This window comes from Pyxicephalus adspersus, chromosome 5 (assembly GCF_032062135.1).
Source record: "Pyxicephalus adspersus chromosome 5, UCB_Pads_2.0, whole genome shotgun sequence".
Classification (NCBI taxonomy): Eukaryota; Metazoa; Chordata; class Amphibia; order Anura; family Pyxicephalidae; genus Pyxicephalus; species Pyxicephalus adspersus.
Genome location: NC_092862.1, coordinates 142618877 through 142646326, shown reverse-complemented (window position 1 = coordinate 142646326; position 27450 = coordinate 142618877). Strand labels below are relative to the sequence as shown.

General features: G+C 41.9%; 1 protein-coding gene across 1 annotated transcript in view; it reads left to right on the top strand.

Annotated features, from left to right (window-relative positions):
* Positions 1–27450, top strand: part of CRHR2 (corticotropin releasing hormone receptor 2) — a 79800-nt gene that overhangs the window by 27893 nt on the left and 24457 nt on the right. Inside the window, exons 3-4 of the mRNA XM_072412977.1 lie at positions 22687–22769; positions 24565–24671. Coding sequence (XP_072269078.1) covers positions 22687–22769; positions 24565–24671 — 190 coding nt within the window. The remainder of the gene's footprint in view (positions 1–22686; positions 22770–24564; positions 24672–27450) is intronic.

Genomic DNA, 27450 nt, shown 5'->3' with positions numbered 1-27450 from the left:
TTCTCCATTGACTTACAAAATTTTACCAAAATTTTCTAAAATTTTAGAATGAAAAACAGCCCTAAATGGTAATAATGTAGGTATTGTATCAGCTGATTCACATGCTACGATTATCACACCATCAATCTGAAACAATATAATATTTTAGTAATATTAAATGGAATATCAAGGGGCAACTTCTTAAGTTAACAAATTTCAATAGTTTAGGCTAAGTTCAGATGAGGGGTGAGCTTACAATGTGGTCTGCTGTCTCATGTCCATGATGTGTGCTCATAGTTGAGTTGATAAGGTTAGCATTTCACCCATGGATGCCCATCAAAAATAAATGGGGATCACAGCGAATAGCTTAATTCTGCCCACTGGCAAATATTGGCAATCCTGGCTTCCGGTCCCTGAACAGGATTTACGTCATCCTGGCCAATCAGGGTGGCCAAAGATTGTCTTGAGGAAGAGAAGATGATTGGTTGGTGTAACCCTGCAACAGAACAGGGACAGGTGAGTATGGCGGGTTTAGTTCTGCTTTAGTAACCAATGCAATGGTTGGGGCCACCAAGCGGCTGGCAAGGTGCCACTTGGCTGTTCTCATCATCCCTCCAAACTTAACCTTACACACTCGCCATGCTTGCGTGAATATATTTTCATTTCTTGCATATTAACAACTTTTTGATTTTTCCTAAGCACAAGGCTAATTAATATCTCGGCTAATTGTAACACGCCTGCAATTCCAACAGCCTAATATTCAGGAGACCATCACACGGCATGAATGCGACTCATGAATTAAACATATGGAGCAGCAACTATGAGACAAAAATGAAAAAGCTGATTTGTCCTTGAAAACTAAAAATAAAGGAAACTTCCTACAAATTGGCAAGGTCGGAGGAAAGTTTGTTACACGTAGCCAATAATTTCTATTCTTATGCCGTGTTGTAGGTAAGTCAATTCCTCGGGGCCTATCCGGCAATATATTAACCTTTGCAACCGCTGGGACATGAAAAATTGATCCATTTTCATTGTGAAAATCCTGTTCTCCAGTCAGGTTCATGTTGGAGGGCTCTGGAGAATCTAACTTACTGTTTCTCTTTATTGAGTCTGGCGAGGTGGTGATGTAGAAAACTTTCTTCAGTTCTTCATTTACAGATTCTTTTAAAGCTGAACTGCAGGCAAACAGCTGAATTTACAACCTAAATACATAAAAAGATTAGTTTTATCTACCAAGGGATTTGTATTTCTGTCCATAAAGGTTTAGGATTAACACGGCTCTGCTAGAGTGCAGTCCTGGCCGGGAAGAAGACCTGATTGTTATCAGTAACTTTTACAGGTCTTGTCCCTCCCCTAGCCTGTGATTGGACGATGAAGGAGAAGTAGCAGATTAATGTGATCATCTGCTTTCTCATATTAGCAAGTTGGTATTATGCAAAAAGTGGTCCCTACTTGTTGTCATGTGTACCAGTACTCTGAGCCCAGGCTGTCATATTGAAAAGCTGTCCATGCCAGCTTAGGTCCCTGGAAGGTGTATTAAATAATAGTAGGCATCATTAGATGCAAAAGATGAATGACATCTGGTTGGTGAATGGACTTAATGCAGTAGAGGGCTCTGGTTTGAAGATAAGTATTGCAGCAAAAGCTTACTTTTTGATTTTTACAAGTGCTGGGCATTTTGTTTTGGTGGGAGCTTTATTGGCACAAGTAGACTCTAAGCCCAGATAGAGCCATGTGGCTCCCAAACCCCTCATTCATAGTTTAGGGTTTGCATCGATCGATGGCATCAGTTGGGCTTTTGAGATCATTCAGAATTAATTAATATGGTCTTTTGACCTGCAACCAACCTCCTTCTGATCTGCTTCAAGCAGAAGCTTTTCATTCCAATAGACTTATATTGCAATGTAATATGTCCATTGCAAATAAAAGCCCATTCACGGTTCCTTCTATTGTCACCATGTAAAATGCAAGAGTTTCAAAATTTCAAAAGAGCTCCTTTAGCCAATGGACCTTTGCAGAGTGACCACTGCTTCCAACGAGAAACCACGGATCCTTCATGCTGTGAGTCTTGGACATTTATTTCTGTTGCACCTGGAATGTATTTTCCTAATTGGACCTAACTAGGGTTAACTAGTGCTCCGTGTACAATGCTTCCATCATGCCACAGATCTCACATACTCTCCTGCATTGAAGACATTGCAAAACACTATTAGAAAGATCTTTTTATCAGTGAGTCACAGCGAGCAGATGGTGCGGCACTCGAAAATGGAGCTTTCATGTCTGTCCTTTCCTGCCCCCTTAATATTGGGAAGAGCTGGAGATTGAACACTTGACCGCTGTAAGACCCCTGATTCATTCACTGGAGCAGCTGGACCAAAGAAAAGGTTAGGTGGGTAAAGGGGGGAGGGGAATGGCACCAAATGAAGTTAGTTTATAAATATGGAATCTCAGGTCTCAATGGCAGATATAGCCAAAGGAACATATTTGGGGTCCCCTGTTGGCTGAGGAGGGCCCCTTGTACATTGGCACACTTTGCACCCCCTACGTCTGCCCATTACATGTTTACAGCTTCCACCCAGCTGCCCACTTAATGCCATCCAAGAACTGGTTTAATGATTTTAGAAACGGCCAAATAATTTTATTTTTTACATTTTTGGAGCTTTCACCATTGCGGTCACATGATTGGGTTGTTTTACTGAAAGAAGATGCGTTGTTAACTTAATAAAGTGAATGAGCTCCTTGCAAGGGACCATTCACTTAGCTTAGTGTATATGAAGAAGAAGCTCTGCTAACCTCTGCTGGCCATCCAATCAGCTTCTCAATATTCCCATAGTCAGGAGAGGCCTTTGTTATTGATGTACGTAGCCAACAGTGGGAACTGACATGGAGTCCCCCGCAGGGTTTTTATTATTGGTGAATTTTTGGAGCTTTCACCTCTTCATTCACATGATTGGGCTGATTTCCGGAAAGAAGATGGGTTGTTCACTTAGTAAAGTGAACAATCTCTTTGCAAGGGATCATTCACTTAGCTTAGTATATGAGATGAAGCTCTTCTGATCTCAGCCATCCAATCATCTAGCCATGTCAAGCCAAACTCTAAACCTCTGTGAGATAACGCACCATAAAGGATTTGCACATTCAAAACGCTGAAAAAACTCACCCCATGCTAGAAAGATAACCGCACTAACAAACTGCTTCTGCAACCAGTTTATTCTTTCTTAACACAATTGCAGTGCCATCTTTATACTGGCATCTCCTCACTGTACATAACTCCATCATACACCTTTGGACTCTTCTTTCCACCACATTTATTTTTACTCAAGTCTCTATATCCCCTGAGGAAGCCACTTGTTGGGGCGAAACGCGTCTGGTGAAAATGAATTGCCAGAAAAAGCCTGCCTCTCTATATTTTTTCACTAATAACTTCAGGCTTGGCATACATAAGAATTCCTAAGCATCCCTTTAGTAAGCAAACCTTTTCTTGTTATCTCTCCATTATTGATGGACGTAGCCAACAGTGGAAACTTACTTGAAACCCCCGCAGAAATGACTTAAAGCCCCTGTGGTCTGTGGAGGGTATGGGGCCCTTGCAGCGGCACACTCTGCACCTCCCTAGTTGCAGCCATAACGGGTCAATGGCTTTTTATTATTCCCATAGTCAGGAGATGCTTCCATTATTGACAGATGTAGCCAATAGTGGGATTTGACGCCCCTTGTGGCTGGGATGGGTATAGGGCCCTCATGCAGCTGCACACTTTGCACCTTTCTTATATCTGCCCCTTTCTTCCCTCTTCTTCTGTATAAATTTGCACTTTCAAAGAATATAGGAACTTGCCGTTGTCCCGCTCTTCCCCGTGCTGCAGTTTGTAAATCATGCACTGACATTTGCAGAAGGTCGTTTGTGCCGCTTCTCACACGCAGCATTAATTTAACAACAAGAAATTCTTTTTCCTGTCTCCAGCTGGCCAGCATCTCATTTGGGATCGGTGGAGTGGTCGGCTTTTAGAATTTGGCAGAGAAAAGATGCCATTTAGAGCTGGGTGAGGGATTTGGAATTATTAATATTTCCTCTCACCGCTGTCCCCTGACCTCCATCAGAGTGCGGAAAGATTGTAACTTCCCTGTGACCTGAATGCGTTTTATCACTGGATATTGATCACTCATATAGGATTCTGTAATTGATCAGAAGGGAAACTTGAAGTCCTTGTAGCAGGGTGACATTGTTCAGATACTTCCTGGTATAGGGTGACAACACATGACTCAATTTTGTGATGGGGACGTAGCATTGTCACCCTATAACAGGAAGTATCTGAACAATGTCTTTCATGGAAGAATCACCAGAGATTATTATAATGAAAGTGATTCCAAAAAAAATAATGATGACTTCAAATATGAGATATCTATGGAATATTAATGGCTGGGTGTATATGTATATATATATATATATATATATATAAATCCCATTGGGGATTATTATTATTATTATTATTAATAAACAGGATTTATATAGCGCCAACATATTACGCAGCGCTGTACTTTAAATAGGGATTGCAAATGACAGACTAATACAGACAGTGATACAGGAGGAGAGGACCCTGCCCCGAAGAGCTTACAATCTAGTAGGTGGGGGAATTTCACACACAATAGGATGAGAGATGTGTATCCCATTGGGATTCATGTAACTTTAAGACATTCCAATCGCTTTTCCAGGACCACTCTGTGATTTTTCATTCATTCCTCATTTATTGAGTCTGATTTATTAAAGCTCTCCAAGGCTGGAGAGGATACACTTTCATCAGTGAACCTGGGTGATCCAGCAAACCTGGAATGGACTTCTTGAAAGTCATTTGCTATCTGTTCCCAAATGTTTTGAATCCTGGACCAGATCCACTCCACATTTGCTGGATCTCCCAGCTTCACTGATGAAAGTGTAACCCTTCCAGCCTTGGAGAGCTTTAATAAATCAGGCCCATTAAATCTGCAAATTTTCACCTTTTTTCTTATGCAAAGCAAAAACAATCAATTTTCTGTTTTTTTCCATCGGTGACCCCATTTTCACCCCTTGTTTGGATATTTAAATATCTGACTCGAGTATTGTCATTTAGACTGATGAGGCTGCGCTTGCTTGCTTGAACTCCTGCAACCTTTCCTGACATTTGTTGATGGGGATGCTGCAAGTCTGCTGCGTCGCGGCGAGTGGGCGGTGACAGGCGAATCACCTGCGTGTCACTTGCCTGGTAATTGATGGGCATTTCCCAGAATGCTTCACTCCTGACCTTCAATCACCAGGAGCGCAGGCAACGCATCTTCTAGTATTCTGCGGTACACAAAGGTCGCATTTTATTTTCAAACACAGCCAGGCTGGGATTTAATTAGCAAAACTTTTTATGGTAGAACAAAATTACTGTAATCCTCCAGAATTCTGTGGGAATTATTGGATCTTAAAGCAAAAAGTTAATAGATGGGATCCATTGTACCCACCAAACAATTTGTATGTCATCCAGTACTGAGATTTACAAGCTATATGGCGGGCCAATAGCATTTTTTTAAAACTGAATTTTATTCTGTCTATTTTTTGCCATACCTGGTCCCTCCATTCTTCAATATCAAACTGCCAATGAAATTGTTAATAAAATGTTCCACTTTCATTACATGTGTTATTTTATATTATTTAAGAACCAGGGATGTTCTCACTAGGTCTCTACTCCTCTTTATGCAATGGAGGCAGATTGTGGCTGGTAGGAGGGGCCAGCAAGGGGTTGTACTTTGCTCCCTGAAAACAGCTGACCCCCCTAGGTAATGCCCATATGTCATACTGAGGCTGCTTGATTGACATAACTAAAAGCCAATTTAAAAAGGGGTGGGGCCATGGATAGGCTGCGGAAGAAGGGATTATGGTGGACGTCATCTAGCTAGAAAATAATTTGGGTCTATCTGTGTGTGCCGTGTTTTGGGCCGACTGATTATGGATTGGAAAAAAAAACTGGACCAATCAGTTGAGCATAAAATTGGCTTGTGGCCGATTGGCATATGCTTGTATTTTCCAGATTCCCCCAGGGAAAAAATGGCCCTAAACTTCAGGTAGACATGAGCTCCATGTGGCCCTAAAAGGTCTATGTGGGTCAACAGGCCCCACTTCACCAGGACTATTTTACTAGATACAGATGTGTCCCAGAGGGACCACAATGAGACCACTGCCAGAAGTACTCCTCTTGTCTTCAGATGGACCCCACACGTACTCCTCCTACCTTCTGATGCCATTTCATTATCTTCTTCATCCTCAAACAGAGGAATAATGGAAATGGTAGGTAGTAGTACTGAAGAGAAACTTGGCCTCTCCAGAAGCACAAGCGGACCAGCTCCACGATCTCCTGGACTAACGAGCCCCTAACATTCTCGCCCACCCATAGGATGCCCACAGGGTCTTGCTTAGCTTCCATCTAGTAGAACAAACAATTTGGCTCAAGACAATGTCAATCTTTTCCAATGCAGCGCTCTTAAATTTGGTTCCAAATGTTATCAGTTGTTACATAGGTCTTTCTGGGGTGGGGTGGTTCCTTGGAGGCTGGCACTTGAAGAGTCAGTCTCAAGGTGTCTGGGAGGACCAATGAGGGAGCCCACAGCAAAGACTGTTCTCATGGGTCTTAATCCATAAAACACTTCTAAGAGTTTAGTAGAATGCAATCTCCAAAAGTTTCCAACAATCTCCTTCCATTCCTGCCCACCCATAGGATGCCCACAGGGTTTTCCTTGAGTTCTTCTTACATGAATAAATAATTTGATGCATTCAAGTCACTTTACTGGAGATATTTGGCTCAAGACAATGTCAATCTTTTCCAATGGAACACCCTTAAATTTGGTTCCAAATGTTAACAGTTCTTACATAGGTCTTTCATATTCTGGGGTGGGGTGGTTCCTCGGAGGCCGGCACTTGAAGAGTCAGTCTCAAGGTGTCTGAGAGGACCACTGAGGGAGCCCACAACAAAGAGTGTTCTTAAGGTTCTTAATCCATAAAACACTTCTAAGAGTTTAGTGGAATGCAATGTCCAAAAGTTTCCAACAATCTCCTTCCATTCCTACCCACCCATAGGATGCCCATGGGTTTTCCTTTCCTCTCTTCTAGAATAACAAACAATTTGGTGCATACAAGTCACTTTTTTAGGAGATATTCGGGTCCAGAAATGTCAACCTTTGCAGAGGGAGTGTTCTCAGATGTGGTTCTAAATGTTAGAGGTTCTTACAGAGGTCCTTAATATCCTTGCATGGGGTTGTTCCTCGGAGGCCGGCACTTGAAGAGTCAGTTTCAAGGTGTTGATCACATGCTTCGGGATAGACCAATGAAGGAGCCCACAACAAAGACTGTTCTCATGGGTCTTAATCTACAATGACACTTCTAAAAGTTTAGTGGAATGCAATCTCCAAAAGTTTCCATCAAGCTCCTTCCATTCCTGTCCACCCATAGGATGCCCACAAGGTTTTCCTTGAGTTCTTCTTACATGAATAAATAATTTGATGCATTCAAGTCACTTTACTGGAGATATTTGGCTCAAGACAATGTCAGTCTTTTCCAATGGAACACCCTCAAATTTGGTTCCAAAAGTTGACAGTTCTTACAGAGGTCTTTCATATCCTGGAATGGGGTGGTTCCTCGGAGGCCGGCACTTGAAGAGTCAGTCTCAAGGTGTCTGGGAGGGTCAATGAGGGAGCCCACAACAAAGACTGTTCTCATGGGTCTTAATCCATAACACACTTCTAAAAGTTTAGTGGAATGCAATCTCCAAAAGTTTCCATCAAGCTCCTTCCATTCCTGTCCACCCATAGGATGCCCACACGGTTTTCCTTTCCTCTTCTAGAATAACAAACAATTTGGTGCATACAAGTCACTTTTTTTGGAGATATTTGGGTCCAGAAATGTCAACCTTTGCAGAGGGAGCGTTCTCAGATGTGGTTCCAAATGTTATGGGTTCTTACAGAGGTCTTTCATATCCTGGCATGGGGTGGTTCCTCGGAGGCCGGCACTTGAAGAGCTATTTGCAAGGTGTTGATCACATGCTTCAGAAAGGACCAATGAGGGAGCCCACAACAAAAACTGTTCTCCTTAATCCATAAAACACTTCCAAGAACTCCTTTTGTACACAAAAAAACATTTTTATTTCTGTCCTCAGCTTTCAGCCAACTCACCTTGAATTTTGCATAAACTGAAAATAAAAAGTTACAGTGCAGAAAAACTGAAATGCTGTAATTGCCCCCCACGGTGAGAATGTCCTGAACGGGTTTATAAATAGGCAAAACTGTCGGATTGCCATGAAAAGGTAAAATACAACTTCCAGCCGATAATAACAGGGCCCCGGACTGTAAATCACGGATATTGACATCGTCCACGGGCGACTCGGAGGGGCTCTGCCTGGAAATGTCACCATCTGCATGGAAATTAATTACGTGTCACACGTGGAGAGCGGCAGGCAGAAGCAGTTCAATCAAACGGTTATTATGTTCAAACAAATCCTGCAAATGCCAAAGGATTTTTTCTCGCATGTTAAAAAGCCATTCGCATGTTTTGTCCATTTTACAAGGAAAACATGGAAAGCTATACGTTGAACTCTGCAGGTTATTCTGAATATATTTTGCCTCCCCCCATTCCCCCTTTGCCCCCCAGCCACATAATAATGAGATTTTCCATTCCTTCTGTCTTTACATTATTTTAGACGTCCTCACTGGGTCTCTGTACTTCTCAATGCAATGCAGGCAGGTGGGAGGGGCCAACGCGGTGCTGTGCATAGCTTTATGAAATCATCTCAACACCCTGCCTCTGTCCTCCTATCAGGAGCCATGATGTAAACAGTGGGATGGCCAAATGTTTTTGTGGGTAGATTGAAGGAGTGGGCGGTCCTAGGCAGGCTCTATTTGCATAGTTACCACCCACATGTGATGCTCAGCCTCCACGATTGAATGACAAAATCCAATTAATAAAATGGGCGGGGCCAGGGGCAGTTAGGCTGAGAAGGGAGGGGCTAGATGATCAGAGGTGTAGTGGGGCGGGCACACATGGGCACGCTGTGCCCTCACTTTTTTTGAGGTATTTACATAACAAGGATCTGCGCTCGCCATGCATAGCCTTCATTATTACCGTGCCCCCTCTTCTTTTTTTATGACTACACTCCTGTAGATGATGCTGAAAGTTCTCCCACAGGAAATGAGGTGGGGTCCATTTGACTTGCTGCAGCTTTTAATGTAAAATGTAAAAAGTTTATAGTGAAATTAGAGGAAGCAGTTTCAGTTCAGGACAACGGTACAATTGTGTAGAGTGGAAGGGAGACTGAGACTGAGGGGCAGATTTAATGAATGGAGGATTGGAGGGGCCAACAGGTAGGCGTGCTACCTGGGACAGTAGGTGGGGGTGGCAACAAGAATAAGGCATGACAGAAAAAGGTGGGGCCATGAGGTAGGTGTGACATCAGGAGGTGGGGGCCAATAGGTAGACGTGACACCAAGTAGTGGGGCCAAGGAGTAAGTGGGGCACCCAGAATAAGGCATGACAACAAGAGGTGGGGCAGAGAGGTAGGTGTGGCATCAGTAGGTGGGGTCAAGAGGTGGGCGTGACACCAAGAGTAAGGCATGACAACAAGAGGTGGGGCCATGAGGTGGGTGTGAAAACAAGAGGTGGATCCAAGAGGTAGGCATGACATCAAGAGGTGAGGCCAAGAGTTAGGTATGAGAACAAGAGGTGGAGCTAAAAGGTAGGTGTGGCACCAAGAAGTGGCGCCAAAATGTAGGTGTGGCATCAGGAGGTGGGACAAAGAGGTAGGTGTGACATCAGGAGGTGGGACCAAGTAGCTGACGTGGCATTAGGAGGTGGGCCAAGAGGTAGGTGTGAGAACAAGAGGTTGAGCTAACAGGTAGGTGTGGCACCAAGAAGTGGCGCCAAAATGTAGGTGTGACATCAGGAGGTGAGACAAAGAGGTAGGTGTGGCATCAGGAGGTGGGGCCAAGTAGCTGGTTGAAGAGCTGGATTTGACACTGAGAGCTAGGACCAATGGGTAGGCATGACATTATTAGGTGGGGCCAAGAGGTGGGTGTGGTACCTAGAGGTGGAGCCAAGAAGTCGGTGTGGCATTTAAAGCAATTCATCTGATCCTTGTACAATTCTAGGGTCCCCAGGCTTTTATGATCCCGAATTACCCGACCACCTCCAACACAATTTTTTAGTTTTCTGCGCGTTATGTAAAGAACACAAAGTTTTGCTGACTTTTATTTTTTTTTAAGAAAACCAAAATATTATTTGCAATAAATGCGTATATGTTTTTTTGTGTTACGGGAAAGATTACCAAAAGCCGGGGAATCTCATTATTCTTTTCTTTCTGCTGCTCGGACGGCGAGGAAATAACAATAAAGCTTTAGAAAGGAGAGAGGGAAGGTGGAGGTGGAATTCAATCAGAGAGCAGCTTAGAAATCTGAAATAAAATTAGTCCGGAGCAAGATGCATAAAATTGCCTCCAACACATGAAATGCTTTGCAAATGAAATCCAGCCGGGCTGAGCTACCAAAATAAAAAGGTAATCAATAGGTGACTGGTATGGTGGGGGGGGGGGATAAAAGGGGGGCGGGGGGGGGGGTTAGGGGGCATTAATGATTTTTTCCTGATTTTTTTTTTCTGAGATCAAAAATAAGAAAAAAAAACATCCTTAGCTTGTATGATGGGGTACAGGAACCGGGGTTTCTAATATTGTGAACAGTGAACAGGCTGCATAGTTGCCCCTTCTGTGTGACCCTTTCCCCTTTTCTCCCACAGTTTGAAATCTGTGACCACCGATGAGTGACCCGCACATCTCTTGCCATTAACCCTTCGAAATTTGCAATGTTTTTTTCATTTTTCACTTGCTCAGCTCCCTAATTGCTTCTTCTCATATTTATTTGCATGTTTTTATTGTTTTCAGACTCAGAATTGATGAATGGGAATAAACTATTATCACCGTTGCAGATGACTCTCCAATTCCAGTAAAAAATTAAGATAATTGTTGAGTTCAGTGTAGTTGTATACAAATGAAAATATTAAGAATTACCCCGGGGCTGCGTTCACTCTTCAGAATAATCCTATCACAAGCATTTAAAAATAAAGAGGAGCTTTAAGTGAAGTTAAAGTTACAATAAAGATCCAAACATAGTGCAGCTTTTTGTGATGGGGTGATGTATGTGGTGCCTGCTTGTATTGCAGGGGGCGTGGCTATCAGCTTTGTCACTGCTGAGTCACAAGTCTGTAGCTTGTCAATCAGCACCTGACCCCGCCCAGCCCCACCCACTGATTTCTGGATTGACAGCACTGACCCCTCCCCCTATGATCTGCAGTGTCTGATAACTGGAGCATGTGAGACACAAAAGGAAGGATTTAGCTCAGGCTATTGCTTTGTGTGGCTTCTGTATAACGTAGTGACTGGATTTGTAGCCTAACACTACAACACAACAAATGCTAAAACGCCAATTTGTATTATGTATGGCATAATGATATGCAGCGCGGTAACATTCATCAGTGTGCACTGATATGCAGTTTGATGCTTTAGTGAAAAATGCTTCGGGGTAAAATTCAGAAAAAAGCAAAGGGGGATTAGACCCTGAGGGTTCATTAACACCGTAATGTTGTTCATAGTGTACATGCGCTGATATGACTTGACATGCAATATTTAATGCATTACATGCTGCTGGGATACAACGTAACATTGAGTGATCTTGTTTTCTGCTGTTTGGACTTTCATCTTATTGTAACATTGCGATATGTGAATAAATTCACCTGTCCTAGTTTTTTGTGGATTGATGTGAATTGGTACCTTTTATAAAAATGGAGTTTTTTTAAAGCAGTGAATGTGAAATTCCATAGATATTCACAGGCAAAGAATCTTCTAGGTGTATCAATGCACCCCTTTTATTCACCCCCTCATACACTCCTCATACACCCCCTTCATATATCACATTCATTTATCCTCCTCATACACCGCTAATACACCCCCTCATACACCCCTCTCATACCCCCTCCCATACAACTGTCCTCATACACCCATCTCATATATCAACATAATACACCTCTCTCATGCACCCCCCTATACACCCCTCTCATATACCCCTCTCATAAACCCCCCCAAACACCCTCCTCATACCCCTTCATACACCCCTCTCATATACTCCCCCATACACCCTCCTCATACCCCCCCATACACCCCTCTCATATACCCCCCCCCCCCCCCAATACACCTTCTCATACACTCCTCTCGTACACAGTGAATATTTGGTGAATGTCATACACACTGCCTTATAAACAGTCCCCTTTTTTGTTCTCCCAGCTTGGCATTCTGACTGCATTGGGCACCATAGCCTGGTATTGGTGGTGTGATGGCGGCCCAATCTGCTGGGCCCAGATGAAGAATCACCCTTATACCATGTGGTCTGGTTTGCTCTATAAGGGATTCATTTTCATTGCAATCATTGGAATTCATACCTAGTAGCAACTTTACCTTTTCTGTGAGATCTCCCCCCAGCGCACTTATCGTTATATTCTGCCCCCATCATGCACCTGACTTACCTGTATACATCGCAGTAATAAGATGGCTCTTCCAGGTAAAGTGGAACTAAGACATTTTTTAAACATTGTGATCAGACAAGCAATGTCCTTTCTGCAATAAAAGAACTTTACCTGTCTGAATTTTATGAATACATTCAGCCATCGCCATTCCATTGTGGGTGCCGCCATCTTCCTTCTTCTTCTCTTCCTAAATTTTGGACTTTTGTCATCTCTTTGCCTCCTCATTCTCTCTCCTAAATCTCGGGTCAGTTTTTTTTATAACATCCCCAACTCAACATGTCTTGCAACAGGCAATGCTTTTGTTTCCTATTATGTAAAACAATAATTCCCAGCAACAGATCAGAGCAGCAGACGGAAGAAGCTAAAAAGTTCTCGTAGGTTGCAGCAGGGCCACCCTGAGAATTAAAGGAAGCTATTAATAGTTCATCCTGCCATCGGCCCAGTGTATGGCCCAGATTTATTAAAGCTCTCTGCTGGAGAGGATACACTTTGGTCAGTGAAGCTGGGTGATCCAGCAAACCTGAAATATAATTCTTAAAGCGGAAGTAAACCAAAAACTAACGCAAAACAATAAAACCACACATACCTTGAATCCCGCAGAGCAGTCTATCAGTCGGGAGGTTTCTTCCATCGGGTCCCGGTATCTGTCTTCGACCCGACACAGAGGGAGCGCCAGGCACCGCCATCTTCTGCTCTTTTATACCGGTTTCTTCTTCCTATGTCACCTGATCTTGCACTGCACAAGCGAGATCGGGTGACGTAGATTGGGTAAAAACTTGCCGATCTTACTGCACATTGGCAACTTGTTTCCTTATTGATGAAAGGCCTCTTTCTGACGTAGATATCCTGGGAGGCTTTGCGCTCCCATTTATTCTGGATTGCCTAGGTGATCGAGAATTAAGGGGGTAATACTACATCCGTTTTTTAAAAGAAAAGGGTTTTGCAATAAAAAAGAGAATTTTTACTTTAAAAAATGTTTTAATGTAAAGTGAAAATTTTAAATCAATTGCTATTTGTTAGCAAATGTTTTTAATTGGACCAGATCCAATCCAGGCTTGCTGGATCTCCCAGGTTCACTGATGAAAGTGTATTCTCTCCAGCCTTCGAGAGCTTTAATAAATCAGGCTCAATGTGAGAAGCCTTTCCCTTTGGGAATTATTCACAATGGCAGTGAGGTCAGAGTGCGTGTACCATTTTCTGAAACCAGGAACTATTGCCACATGGGGAGCCGCTACATGTTGCGCCTCCCTGTGGCAGCCCCTATACAGAATGAATGGGGGCTGCATTAGGCAATAATATTACCACTCACTGCCACCAGCTGTCAAATAAGCATACGCTGCTTCTTTTTGAAGGGTGCTCGGGCAAGCAAGGTGCCAACCGCACAAAATCAAGCAAGCAAGTGGCAGGCGTGAACTTGCCTTTTAGGTTGGCTGAAGGTTTTCAATGTCATTATACAAAAGTTTATAGAGTCCTTCAAATATAAAACACACAATCAGATCTCACTCTGTATCTTGTCAGTAGTTTTCCTTTAACACAACTTCAAGGAGACAAAGAAAGTCCATTAACCTATCTTGTATCTCAGTGATATGACACGGTTGTACGCCGGCTGCAGACGGTATTGTCGCAAGACTTCAGGGACCGTTCTGGGACAATTGGCTTTTAGTATTACATTTATTGAGCTGTATTATCTGTGTAAAGCTGCTGGCATCCTAATGAGTCTGTAAAGTGAGAGGGAAGGAGAGAGAATTCCCAATGATCGGTGTTCGGAATTGTATGAAAGTGACGAGGTACAGCAATGTCTAACCGAGGCTGAATAATATATTACAGCACAAAGTCTTTATGTAAAAATAAATATTATATGGCCCAGGGGTTTGAGGTTCATCAGCTTGGAGGATTCTACCTGGATGAGCTTGTAACCTATATTACACTGCATGGCATTGAATAATATCAGCATTAGGCAAGGAGTGACATGACCAGAACCAGTAGGGGGTGCTGTTTATTGCTCTCTGTGGGTGTGAGCTCTAAGAGGGGCCAAGGTGTACAATCTAAGTATCAGCCTGATCTTCTCCAGTGCCTCTAGTGGTGAGGGTGTTGTACTGCAGGCTGATACCAGGTTGTAGTCCTTGGGAACACCGGGTTGGGTAGAACAGAGGAAAGAACAACATTGTGGCAGACAAGGGAGTAGTCAAAGACCAAGTACGAGGCCAGCAACAAACAGGCAAGGTCAGAGGCTAGCCAGGGGTTTAGTACTGGAAGGCAATGAAGAGGGGTGGGTGACACAGGGTCACTAGACATAGAAGGGTGACTGGGGACAAAGGCAGCACCAGGATTTAGGAGGGTGACGGGACAAAGGCAGCTCTAGGACCAGACTGGAGCACAGTAAGACACAGGGGGTCACCGAAGACACACGGGATTGCAGTAGACACCGGAAGATGCTGGGGACACCAGGAACAAGGGGAACTACACACGGTATCAGGGCAGGGAAAATATCAGACTGGACAACAAGGAGTTTAGGACAGAAGCTAAACAGGAACCAGCTCAGCACAGCTAGGGGTTTGGCACTAGTCTGGAGAAACATTGCTCGAATACTGAGTGCTGTGTCTGAGCCAGCTAAATAGCCAGAGACTATAAGAGGCTATCCCTTGGTTGGCCAGTAGGGGTGGTGCAGATTAAACCTGGAAGAGTAGGCAGGGTCAGAACTGTCCTCATGTGCAGGAGTGAGGAGTTGGCCAAGGAGGGGGTAAGGCAACGATCACTTCGATTTTGTAACACAGGGAATCTGTCATATATCTTTGTAAGGACATCCTTGTAACATCTTCATTGAGTCTCTGTGATGTGGATCTCCCGTTGATGTAATTAGTAATGGATTTACTTGTGGGTACAATTTAAATTGTCTAATCTCCTATCAAAGAACCTGTAGAGTGGAGGATAAAGATCTGGATGTATATGTTTTTATTGTCTTTTTTATAGTTTCATTGCTTGATTTACATTTTTGGAAATAGATAAGAGGTATTAATGCACCCTGTGCTCATTACTCTTGATGAAGGGGCCAGAATTCTTGAAGACTCCTAACTAAAGGGGGCTTTTAAATTCCATGATATCCCCCGAACAAACCCTTACAAACTTTTTGTGAGACAGAATGTGAAAAGGAGGTCCTGTCCTTCAATATTGGGGATCCCAATGTTGAGGGAAGGCATGGGAACTAGATTTATCCGGGAACATTGAGAAAATGTAAACAATAAACCCCAGCAGAATTATTTATCTCTACTGACCATTGCACCTATGTGAACTTGTTGGACATCCCAATGGGCAGTAAGTTGGGTCTCCCAATGCAGGTGCAACATCCTCCTCTATTCTGGAAATTTGTAACCATTCAGCTTTTTGTAGGTCAATTACCTATGGTGGAAAAAATAGACCTTGCAATCTGTGTTTGAGTTCATCCCAGAGATGTTCAATAGGGTTAAGGTTCGGGCCCTGTGCAGGACATTCCAGTTCCTCCTCACCAGCCTAGCCACACCATAAAGGGTTTTGTACATATGGGCACAGTCATAGTGGAACAAAATACCCCTCACCAAGCTGAAACCACAAGGTTGGAAGAGCTTAATGGTCTAAACTGCCTTTGTATACCGCATTCACAGGACCCTTACCGGGGACATCTGAGCTCCATATCAATGCAAAATGTAAATAGGTTGTAAACCTACAAATGCAATTTCTCTTTTTCCTAGAGTTCTCTTTTAAACCTCAAATACAGCTGTGCAGAAAGCATGAAATATTGACTGTAGAGTCACTTTTACGTGACAAGGACGCCATGATAATGACACCCTGTGAGACTAAAGAGGAAGAGATGGCTTAATTATATGGAGCTGTCATCCAGCGTGGAGACCAGAAAATAAAATACTAACATTTCAGAACAGAAGGTTAACCTATTCATTTTGCAGCAATGCGATAGATTTCATGCAGACATGAACTGGGATGACCGTCAGGGTGGGAACAGAATAACGCATTATGAGGACAGTTAATTTGTCTGTTTCTCAACCCATTACATGCAGAGATCTGTGTAGGGCTGATAGAGGGGTGATTAGTACATTGGGAATGTTTCTTATTCTAACTAATGGCTCTTTAAAGGGGACCTGTAGGCAACTACTAAAGAGGAACCTCGAGAACCTCAGGCTGTACTGCAGAGCTAACAATATTGTATTGATTTCTTTATTACAAAGTAACGTGCGTGGCATCTTCTACCCACCTTTCTGATTTCAATAAAGGATCTTCTTCATAACTGAGGTCATCCCTGAGCTAAGCTTGCTTACAGAAGCCACATAGCAATCTTATTTGCAAGTATATATATATATATATATATATATATATATATATATATATATATATATATATATATATATATATATATATAATTATATGTATCCAATGTGATTGCTCTGTGGCCACTGCAAATAGGCTGATAGCAAGGAAAGGTTCCGTCACTTGGCACTTGGGTATCACCATTGTTGAGGTTTTCACTTTTTTAAAAAAAATCTTTTTTTTCATCTGGTTTGTTGATCCAAAAAAAAATGTAAAAAAATTGCTTACTATATTGTAAAACTTTACTTTCCCAAATTCCTTATTCAAGTACAATTTTTAAATTGGACCTTTCAACCCCACACGCACCCTTGCACATTTTAAAACATCCATATGCCATAATTAAAAAAAACAGGATTAATCTTTTTTTTGGCACTTGCAAGTTACAAAAAACAAAAAAATTACATTTTTAGCTGCTTTTGCACAGTTTTCGGTATTTAATAGCATCGCCAGCGCCTTCTTATGGCCTCCTGGACATCACGCTTACCTTTCATGGAACTCTTTCAACTAAAGATTTGTTTTTTGGGGATTTTATAAATATTGGGGACAACTTTATTTTTTCATTAAAATAGTGCGGGCATGAGATCTGCACCCAGACATCATCAGTGGGTCAGTACAGAGAACCAGGAGAAAGAAACTAGCTACCGATGGCATCAATATTTAAAATTAAGAAATTAGATTTTAGGGTGGAGGGGATATAAATAGAGAATCTCCCCCTCCTATTGTGTGCTACTTCCACCACCTCTTAGATTGTTAGCTCCATGAGTCAGGGTCTTCTACTCCTCCTGTGTCATTGTTTGTATCTGTCTGTCATTTGCATCCTCTATTTATTGTACAGCACTGTGTAATATGTTGGCGCTATATAATTCCTGTTTATTACTATTATTAATATTATTAATATTATTATTATTATTATTAATAATAATCATATTAATAATTACAGAATAAAGAAATATTATTTGGGTAAGTAGCTTTATTAAAACTGATCTGGCAGTTTTATGTGGAAACTCTGGATTGATTTAATCCCTTAGACAGGTTGCTACTTTTACCAAACTCATCTAAATGAGATATTTCTGATTTTTACAACAAACTGAGGGTTGAACTGGAGTACTCAAAAGGCTCTTAAGGACTGTTTGAATGGTCTCCTTGTCAGGCTTTTCCAATGAGCTTTTTATTACTTTTTCCCGTTGCCCAAATTCATAGAGAGAAGCTGATTTACACCATATGTTCTTGTATTGTCCTAGGAATAAATCTTTTTGGAGACTGATTGCTGTCTATTGCATTGCTCATTTAGTTAATTTTGTGCCACCTTCCCCTGAATGGGCAATGTTGGCAGTTCTAAATCTGCATGGGGTGAGAGTTGCTTGGGGATGTATATATCTCCTGTTACAATTCTGCAAAATTGGATAGACCCAGATCTACTCACATTGACCAATAATGCACATTTTCCGTATGGTGTGGGTTGAGTCTGTAATAGAAAAAGAATTGCGAGTGAAAACATTTTTTGACATATGGGAATCTTTTATTGACACCCGCAGATGAAAAAGGCAATAAAACAATCCTTTGCCCAAACATCCTGGTATATTCTTGGATTACTTTCCAATGACTCACCTATCATCATAATCTATTGAATAGGAACTGAGCATTCAGTTTAATCATTGGTCCTTTGGTGTATTGTTTTTTCAGTATTGAATAGCTATGAGGGGTGCTGAGAAGTTCCTGGCTTTGCCCAGAAAGAAGAGAGCCCGAGTTATGAAATAACACATTTATTCCACATATCCCCCCTCAGACTGATGCACTTGGTACAGCGTAGTTGCATCTTTTCTAGACCGTTCAAATAAAAGTCCTTTGGCTGGGCTACAAACCAACTCTCAGCATCATCTTTGACGTCAGAAATGTCCTCAAAACATTTCCCCTTCAGGTGTTTCTTCAATTTCGGGAACAGATAATAGTCCGAAGGGGCCGGGTCAGGTGAGTAGGGGGAATGGTGGACTGATTGGGAACCAAGGGCATTCAGTTTGACAGCCACAATATTGGACGTGTGCGCAGGTGCATTGTATTGCAAGAAAAAGATCCCTTTGGTCAACTTTCCACAGCGTTTTGTCTTAATTGCCTCCTTCAGCTGGTCCAGGAGGTTAGCATAATACTGTCCAGTGATACTAGAGCCCTGAGGTAGGTAGTCCACCAACAGAATACCGTCTTTGTCCCAGAAAACAGGCGTCATTATTTTTTTGGACGATTTCTGGGTTCTAAACTTTTTCAGGAGTGGGGACCCGCTGTGGCACCATACCTTTGACTGTTCCCTAGTTTCAGGATCATAGATGTGGAGCCAGGTTTCATCCTCAGCCATTAACCTAGCCAAAAAGTCCTGTGCAGCTTTAAAATGGGCCAAAATGGCTTTGGACACTTCAACTTCTTCTGATCACTGTTCAAACATTTCAGCACCCACTTCGCTGAAAGCTTGCCCATGTCTAGGATAGTGGTGATAACAAACCCAACACTCTCCCGTGAGATGTCAAGTATCTGGGAGATCTAATTTGCAGATATTCGCCGGTCCTCAATAATCAGCTCATGGACATCGCAGGTTGCCGGGTCAGTTGAGGTTGGGGGCGCCCCCTTCATCTGGAAGGAGGCAAAGCCAGGAACTTCTCAGCACACCCTCGTATGCTTTGATTGTTGCACATAAAGAATATTGTATTGTTTAAACCCATGTATGTCATTTTTTCCATACCCTCTAATAAAAAGTATCACAATGTTAAATAGGAAGTAAACCTAAAATTCTCCACTGCATTTTGTTGGTTGCCAAACCCCAAAATATTCAATAGATCATTGGAAAAAGGTAACACAAAAAAGAGAAGGTTTTTTGGTACCCTCAAGTGACCTTTACTTGTGAGGTATTGAATAAATAGTTGGTCATAGTCATAAAGACCACTAGACAGAGCTCACCTAGTTAGTCTACATATCAGAGGATACATATATTTATATACATAATAATTCATGAATAAAGTAAAGCTAAGTATAAGATTGTAAGCATAGGTTGTAGCGTAGAAAGTTAAGGTCGTCTCTGTTTCTGGCGCGTGTCACCAATATGGATTCATCAGGGGATAGTAGAGATTTGTATTAGTGTCCCATGTAATAATCGTTAATCCTGGGTTGATGCTAATGGTACCCTAGGAAGATGGTATTTTGAATTTATAATTGGGGTATACTTGGTAATATGGCAAAAAGGTCCGAACACCCTGAGTGGGTACTTGGGGAAAAGATTTTGAAAGGTTCTGGTGATTTGAAATGCTTGGGTAGGTGCGATGGAATTGTATCCTTAGAGGTTGAATGTGAGAGCCAGGAATCTAAGTTGCAAACTTTCAGTTAATTCTTCTCTCAAAGTACCTTCCCAGGTTGTTTGGACCCTTTTGCCATAACACTAAATGCCCCAATTATGGACTCAAAATACCTTCTTCCTTGGGTACCATTATCATCATCCCAGGATTAACCATTATTACATATGTCACTAATATAAGTCTCTACCCTCCCCTGATGAAGCCATGATGACGAAACGCGCCGGGCACAGACAACCGCACATTTCTACCCTCCAACCCATGCTTACGTACTTACTTTTATTTTGTTAACTAATTATTATGTATAAAAAATAGGTATCTCCTGATATGTATACTAATTAGGTGAGCTCTGACTAGCTACTGGCCAAAAAAACTCTTTTTTGTATCAACCTTTTCCAATTATCTAATAAAAAGTATTACAAATAAAACTGATGTACTTAAAGGAATGCAATGGGGCAATCTTGATGCAATCTGTGAATTCTAAGTATGGAGGGAAAGGTCTGTTTTACGTAATATAATTGCATGACGGAAAGAGTGGAGAAATAGACATTATCATTGATGTGCTCCTTGGATACCAATGATGGCAGTTTCATCCTTGGCCATTAAGTTTTGTAATAGAGCGCCCCCTATCTGTAGCCTTGTTGAAGCAGCAGGGGGGATATGCTGGGGGGGTCCATGATTTGAATCACCTTCTTCCATTTTCATCCCTTTCACAGCAGTCTTAGGTATTTTACAGCTCTGCAGCTGTTATGGAGCCATAATCCAGTCCTTACTGTATTACATATCACTCCAGCACACACCATATTTAACGTTAATCCAATAATATCTATCAATAAAACAGAATGGCTCTAAAAATAACCCCCCACCCCCTTTGCTCTGGCCGGGACACAGGTGGGTAATATATTTTTCCCTTTGTAGACTAATAGAATGTTTTCCCCGTCAAATTTAATATCAGCCAAACATAGATACATAGAAGACAGGAGGAACAAAGGCTCACTGGGTGTTTATTGCGGAAGCTTAAATAATCTTGAGCTTGGTCGGCAGCTGTGCTTTATGTTCGCATTAAAGAAGGACGTCAAAATAACTTTCCCTGATATAGATATCTAGATATTGGAATGGTGACAACATTCACACAATTATTATTAAAGAAGCACCTGTTTCCATTCTGCATTTGCAGATGTTTTCTGGGCTGTCTGATATTAATCTCAAACACTAAAATTAGTCCAAACTCAATGTGATTTTTCTAAAAAAAGAATGCAGGGCAAAAATATGTATTTAATGGTGTTTCTCTATAGGCACGTTTCCATCCTTGAAGTGCACCAAATGTCTTTAGAAATTGAGATAATACGTTCTAAATGTAGAGCTAACATCATCATTGTGGTGCACTTGGGATCCAGTAAGCTCCACCTACTACGTTGCGGCAGGAAACTACATGAAGGGGCGTGTCCAAGACCAGTCATCTTGTACAAGGCGAGAGAGCACCAATGACAGGTCTTTATTACAGGAAGTTTCACATTCCTGCACAGATCTGAAAAAAATATTCAATGCAAACCAAGATTCAGATCAGAATACATGTGGTTCTTTTTGGATACAATGGTTAGGGCCTAATTGTTATCTGGGGGGTTTACTTTCACCCCTCCCAACCCCTAACACTGCAGGAACCATTGTACTATTCTCACAAGGCTGATCTAATTCTAGATCACCCCCATATTCCATCAGATTGTCCAAATCTTTCACCGAATCACTACAAAATGTACGGAATTTATCTTTTCGGAAGTCCCTCCCTACCCCACATGACTGCACTTGGCCCTGGTGATTGGCTGCTCGGACCCTAAGAGCTGCATAATGGAGAGGATAGGGTCACTTTGTCACCCATACCCAACACTGATATATTTAAATGGCTGCTTGGAACTTTTTATCACATGGTAAGAAGTACTGGATAAGTAGATTTATTATCGGGTCAGATTTACCTGAGCTTCGGTTTTTGGCATTAGCTGACATTGGTGGTTCTTGGAGTATTATGAAGGACATGACATAAAAGAGAAGCAAAACTCCATGTGCGGGGTTCAGAGAAACTTTCTATTTTTAAATGTGACACAGAAAGCCAACACATTCCAGGGGTTAAGAATAATCTTCATTTTTTTCATTTTTTTGTACAACAGTCTATTAAAATCAGAGGCTGTTTTCAAATAGAGCATTGAAAAAAAAAATTCAACCGACCCTATCTTAGAATCTTTTCTCCTGGTATCCCATCCTATGTACACAGCCCTGAGAAAGGGAAGTTTTTCTTCCTCTGAAACATGTTGGAGTTTTAAATTCATTCAAGGCACATTTCATAGCACAGGGGTGATGTCTGCTCAGTATAAGGTCTGTTACATTGCTTCATCAGCTTTATACAGTTTCTCTTTAAAAGAACTAGATCCTTTCCTTAACATTTTTCTTTTGTTGCAGGAACTGTTTTCAGGGAATGTTTCGAGAACGGGACCTGGGCCACCTGGATGAATTATTCTCAATGCGTGCCTATCCTGGATAAGGTGAGCCTACACATGTCCATATACACGGAGACAGATCACAGGATCATAATACTTTTTATCCAGATACTCCGCTCCATCAGAGACAGATAATATTCTTGCTCTCTGATGAGGTACAACAGACTGTGTTGGTGTCATATCTCTGCCATCTCCATTTTATTTCTGATATTAATCACAGGAAGTTTGGCTCTGGTGGTGCCATCGGTTGCCGGCCCATTTGTCATTGTCAGGCTGGGAAGTATTGGGGTGGGTTTACTATGGGTAAAATAAACAAGAACATTTTATTATCTTAAGATTTAAGGTGGAACCCCATTTTTTAAGACATTTTACCCAGCATTAACATTGAAAAATATCTTTTGTACAATAATTTTTAAATCAGAACTCCCTCGTGCAATACTTTTGTCCACCCCTAGATGTCACCACTTTCCCAGGTTGCATAGACAGCACCTTTCAATCCAGGCTGCCATGGACCCACCCCCGAGGTTCACAGTACTCCTAAACTGAGCAGCGTGAGTGTTAGGTGTTAGTCCAGAATTCTACCACATAGTAAAACGAATAGAACCTGTGACTTCATCCAAGCAGTCTGACTGCAGGATAAAAAATATGAAGGTAAATTTCCTTTATATTCCCTTTTGAAAAGCACAAATTGAATGTAAAGTTTTTATGAAGGATCAGTGCGAAATAAAACCTTTAACACTTTTGTTAATTAATTCATTATATGTATATATACTCAAAAAGAGTAGAACAGAGGGATTTGGTTTAGGGACAGTTGGAAGGTATGGGGAGGGTCAGCCCCTCAAAATCAAGGACAGTTGAGGGGTATGGAGAAAAACAGCTCCTAAAAGCCTGGGACGATTGGGAAGTATGAAGAGGGACAGTTCCTCTCAATCAAGAAGAACAAATTCTTCAAAGTAAGGACAGTTGGGGGGTATAAAGAGGGACAGTTTCTCCAAGTTAAGGACAGTTGCGGGGTATGGGAAGGGACAGTCCCTCCAAATCAGGGGCAGTTGGGAGATATAAATAGGGACAGTCCCTCCAAACCAAGGAAAATTGGAAGGTATGCAGAGAGACAATCCCTCCAATCAGAGACAGAAAAGGTATAGTTCTATTATATTTCAGACATTTTTCCCACAATTTATTGCTACAGGGAGAAAGTAAGAAAATAAAACTGAAAAAGCAGGGGGATTTGGCACTTCAAAATTATATTCAAGTTAAAGTATAAGAGCTATATAAACCTGTCACATAAATAGGTAAAGTAAATCAGTGAGTACGGTTGTACCCATTTACAAATTAATGGGAAACATTACCTACTATCTTTAAAAAGGCTCCCTAGTCTTAGGAGTTGCATATAAGTGTATGAGTAAAATGTCTCCTATACTGACACGTTTCGCCAAACAGGACAGACAGTTAGGGAAAATCCCCCCTAATAAACCTGGGGAGGTTTTAACCCTTCCCTGCTCTATCCATGAAAAAAATAAAAAGTGTGGCTTTAGATTATCTTTAATTTATTTGGACACATGTGCCTTCAAACTTCAGATTCCTTATTCTAAATTCTTAATTTTAATTCTAGCTCAGCTTGGAATTATATTTCCTGTGGTTGGGATTTGTGGTCCTGTCGAATAGAACTTCTCCAGTCCATAAACTTTTACTCATCCCAAAATAACCCATGTGGAGGTTCGGTGATGAGATTATCTGCCATGCAGGGAAGATAATTACTGCTCCCTAAACAGATTAAATGTCCTGTAACATTATTGCAGAGAGTCGGGCTAATTGAATCATATTATATTCTTGTCTGCAGAGGAAGCATGATCTGCATTATAAGATCGCTCTGATTATAAACTACCTGGGCCACTGCATCTCCGTGCTGGCGTTGGTCATCGCCTTCCTGCTGTTTTTGTGTTTAAGGTAAGTTTAAGGTAAATTCTATCTAAACCCAACGACGTCAGATATTGCATCTTATCGATTGCACCCAATGATCTGTCCAGAAATCATTTCCTTTGGTGACTACACTAATGCACCAAACACATAAACAAAGTAAAGAGAACAGCAGGGTTCAAATGGTAATAAATACATTGTATTGCTTTGATCAAAAGGTCATAGACCACATAGCCTTTCTCAATTGATATGGTGAGGAACAACTTCTCCAAGTCAGGGACAAATGGGAGGTATAAAGAGGGGCAATTCTTCCAAACCAGTGTCATCTGAAAGGTATGAAGAAGGAGAGTCCCTCCAAATTAGGGAGAATTGGAAGGTAAGAAGGTGAAGTCCCCTCAGGGACAGTGGTGAGGTATCAAGAGGGACAACCTGTCTAAATCAGGGACAGTTTGGAGTTTTGAAGAAGGACCATCCCTTTCAATAAGAGACAGTTTGGAGGTATAAAGAAGAACAGTCCCTCCAAATCAAGAACGGTTGAGTGGTATGGAGAGTAACAGTTCCTCCAAGGCAGGGACAATTAGGAGGTATGAATAGGGAGGGTCCCTCTAAATCAGGGACAATTGGAAGGTATGAAAAAAGACAGTCCTGCCAAATCAAGAATGGTTGGAGTATGAAGAAGGACAAATCCTCCAAATTAAGAAGAGTTGGGGGGTATGGGAAGGATGGTCAGTTCAGGGGACAGTTCTGCTCAGGGGCTCACTGTTGCCAATGTCTGACACTGCAAATGTTTGTATTCACATGTTATGTGTTTCGGGTGGTGGAGGTGATTTAATTTTATCATTTTTTTTACACTATTTTACAATATTACTATCACAAGGGGACTGACAAGCCACTTTATGTTCTAGAATATTAGGAAGGCAACAGGTTCTCTTTAATGAGACATTTGGGGTATTTTACACCCCTGAAATTCCTGTTCAATCTGGGTGGCATGGTGGCTCAGTGGTTAGCACTCTGACCTTTGCAGCGCAGGGTCCCAGGTTTGAATCTCGTTCAGGACACTATCTGCATGGAGTTTGCAGGTTCTTCCCGTGGGTTTTCTCCGGGTACTCAGGTTTTCCACCAACAATCCAAAAACATGCAGTTAGGTTATTTGGCTTCTCCCCAAAACTGACATTAGACTGTATTATTGACATATGACTATGATAGAGACATTAAATTGTGAGCCCCTTCAAGAGACAGTTAGCAACAATGAACTTTGTACAGCGCTGTGTAATATGTTGGCACTATATAAATACAATAATAATGATCTGCTTCTTTCTGCAACCCAACGGCCAGGCTTTCATTAAGTTAAACGAGAGCTGAATATTTCCTGGTTCAGTGATGTGGAACTGGTCCTGGGCTCCAAGGAACCACAAGGGAGCCTTGGAACTGATTAGGGAGATGGAGGGCAGTTGGAGGTCATCACTTTCCTAAACCCCTATAAATGGGATTGGAGGCTGTACTGTCACCAATTCCCATCCATTGTGGAGCAAGCCAACCAAATTGATACCGGCTTTCTCCTAATGGATTGTCCCAACCTTCATTTGTATGGTACGATAGTAGCGAAAGTGTTAAAATATCAGCTCAAATAAAAATACAATGTTCTTTCTTTCAAATTTATTTTTTTTTCTCTTGCATTAAGTTTTGACAATGTTATGCGTGAAAGAACGAATTGGAAGGTGTTCATAAAGGATCGTATTGGTGAATAGAGATCCATGGGGTCACCTCCATGGGGAGAGTCAATGAGAAGAAAGGATGACCTGGTATTGAACATGTAGACGGTTTGAAGATGGAAAAATTGGATGATGTGTTTCTGTCAATGTTCTCCATGACCCCAATTAAATCATTTTCAGCAGAGTGAGCTGAGAGAAAGCCTGGTCAGATCAGTTCACACGGCTTTCATCTTTATGTACTAAATTGGACACAATTCTGGCAGAGACAAAGTAGCCGGGAAGGTTTGATAGGAGACGGATGGAGGATTGGAAGGTTTGATTGCATGTATGGAAACAATAGAGAATTACAGAAAAGGGAAGAAAATACCTTCCAAAACAAAAATGTAATCTGCCTATTTTCTGCATTCCCTGGTCCCTCCTTTCCCCCAACAATAACATGCTAATAACATTTTTTGCTGTCCTTAAGATGCAAGAAGTGAGAAATCTTTACAAAGTGAGGAAGACATATACTGGTTGTCTGGTGTCCTCATAGAAACTTTTCCCCTCTATTGCTGTTTTGGTTGCAACTGCAAAGTTTTGGATTTTCTTATCATTTTTGATATCAGTGACATTTACCACCAGTGTACGTCCCTGACCTCCCAGCTCTCACTGATTTGGGGGGATTGTCCCTCTTCATATTATTATTTTTGCACACTATTTATATAGTGCCAACATATTACGCAGTGCTGTACAAAGTTCATAGTCATGTCACTAACTGTCCCTACCTCAGCCATATGGTAATGTCTTTATGTATGTTAATCTTTAATACAGTCTAAGGCAGTGGATGCCAACTGGTGGTCCGCAAGAAAATTTAGGGGGTCCGCGGCTCTGGTCAGTGCACCCCCGAGCGGAGTCAGGTCCCCTGTACATTTCCTACCCTTAGGGAAGTGGGTGGGCTGTGACCCTGGACACAACGCGCCAACTCTCTCATCGCAGGCTCAGGTCTGCGATGGGAGAGTGGGGTTATGTCTTTGGACATAACCCCACATGGACGTCACTATGGAGGAGGTTTCTCCCCATTTAAGTGACACCCGGCTCCCTGCGCATGCCCGGTCAGG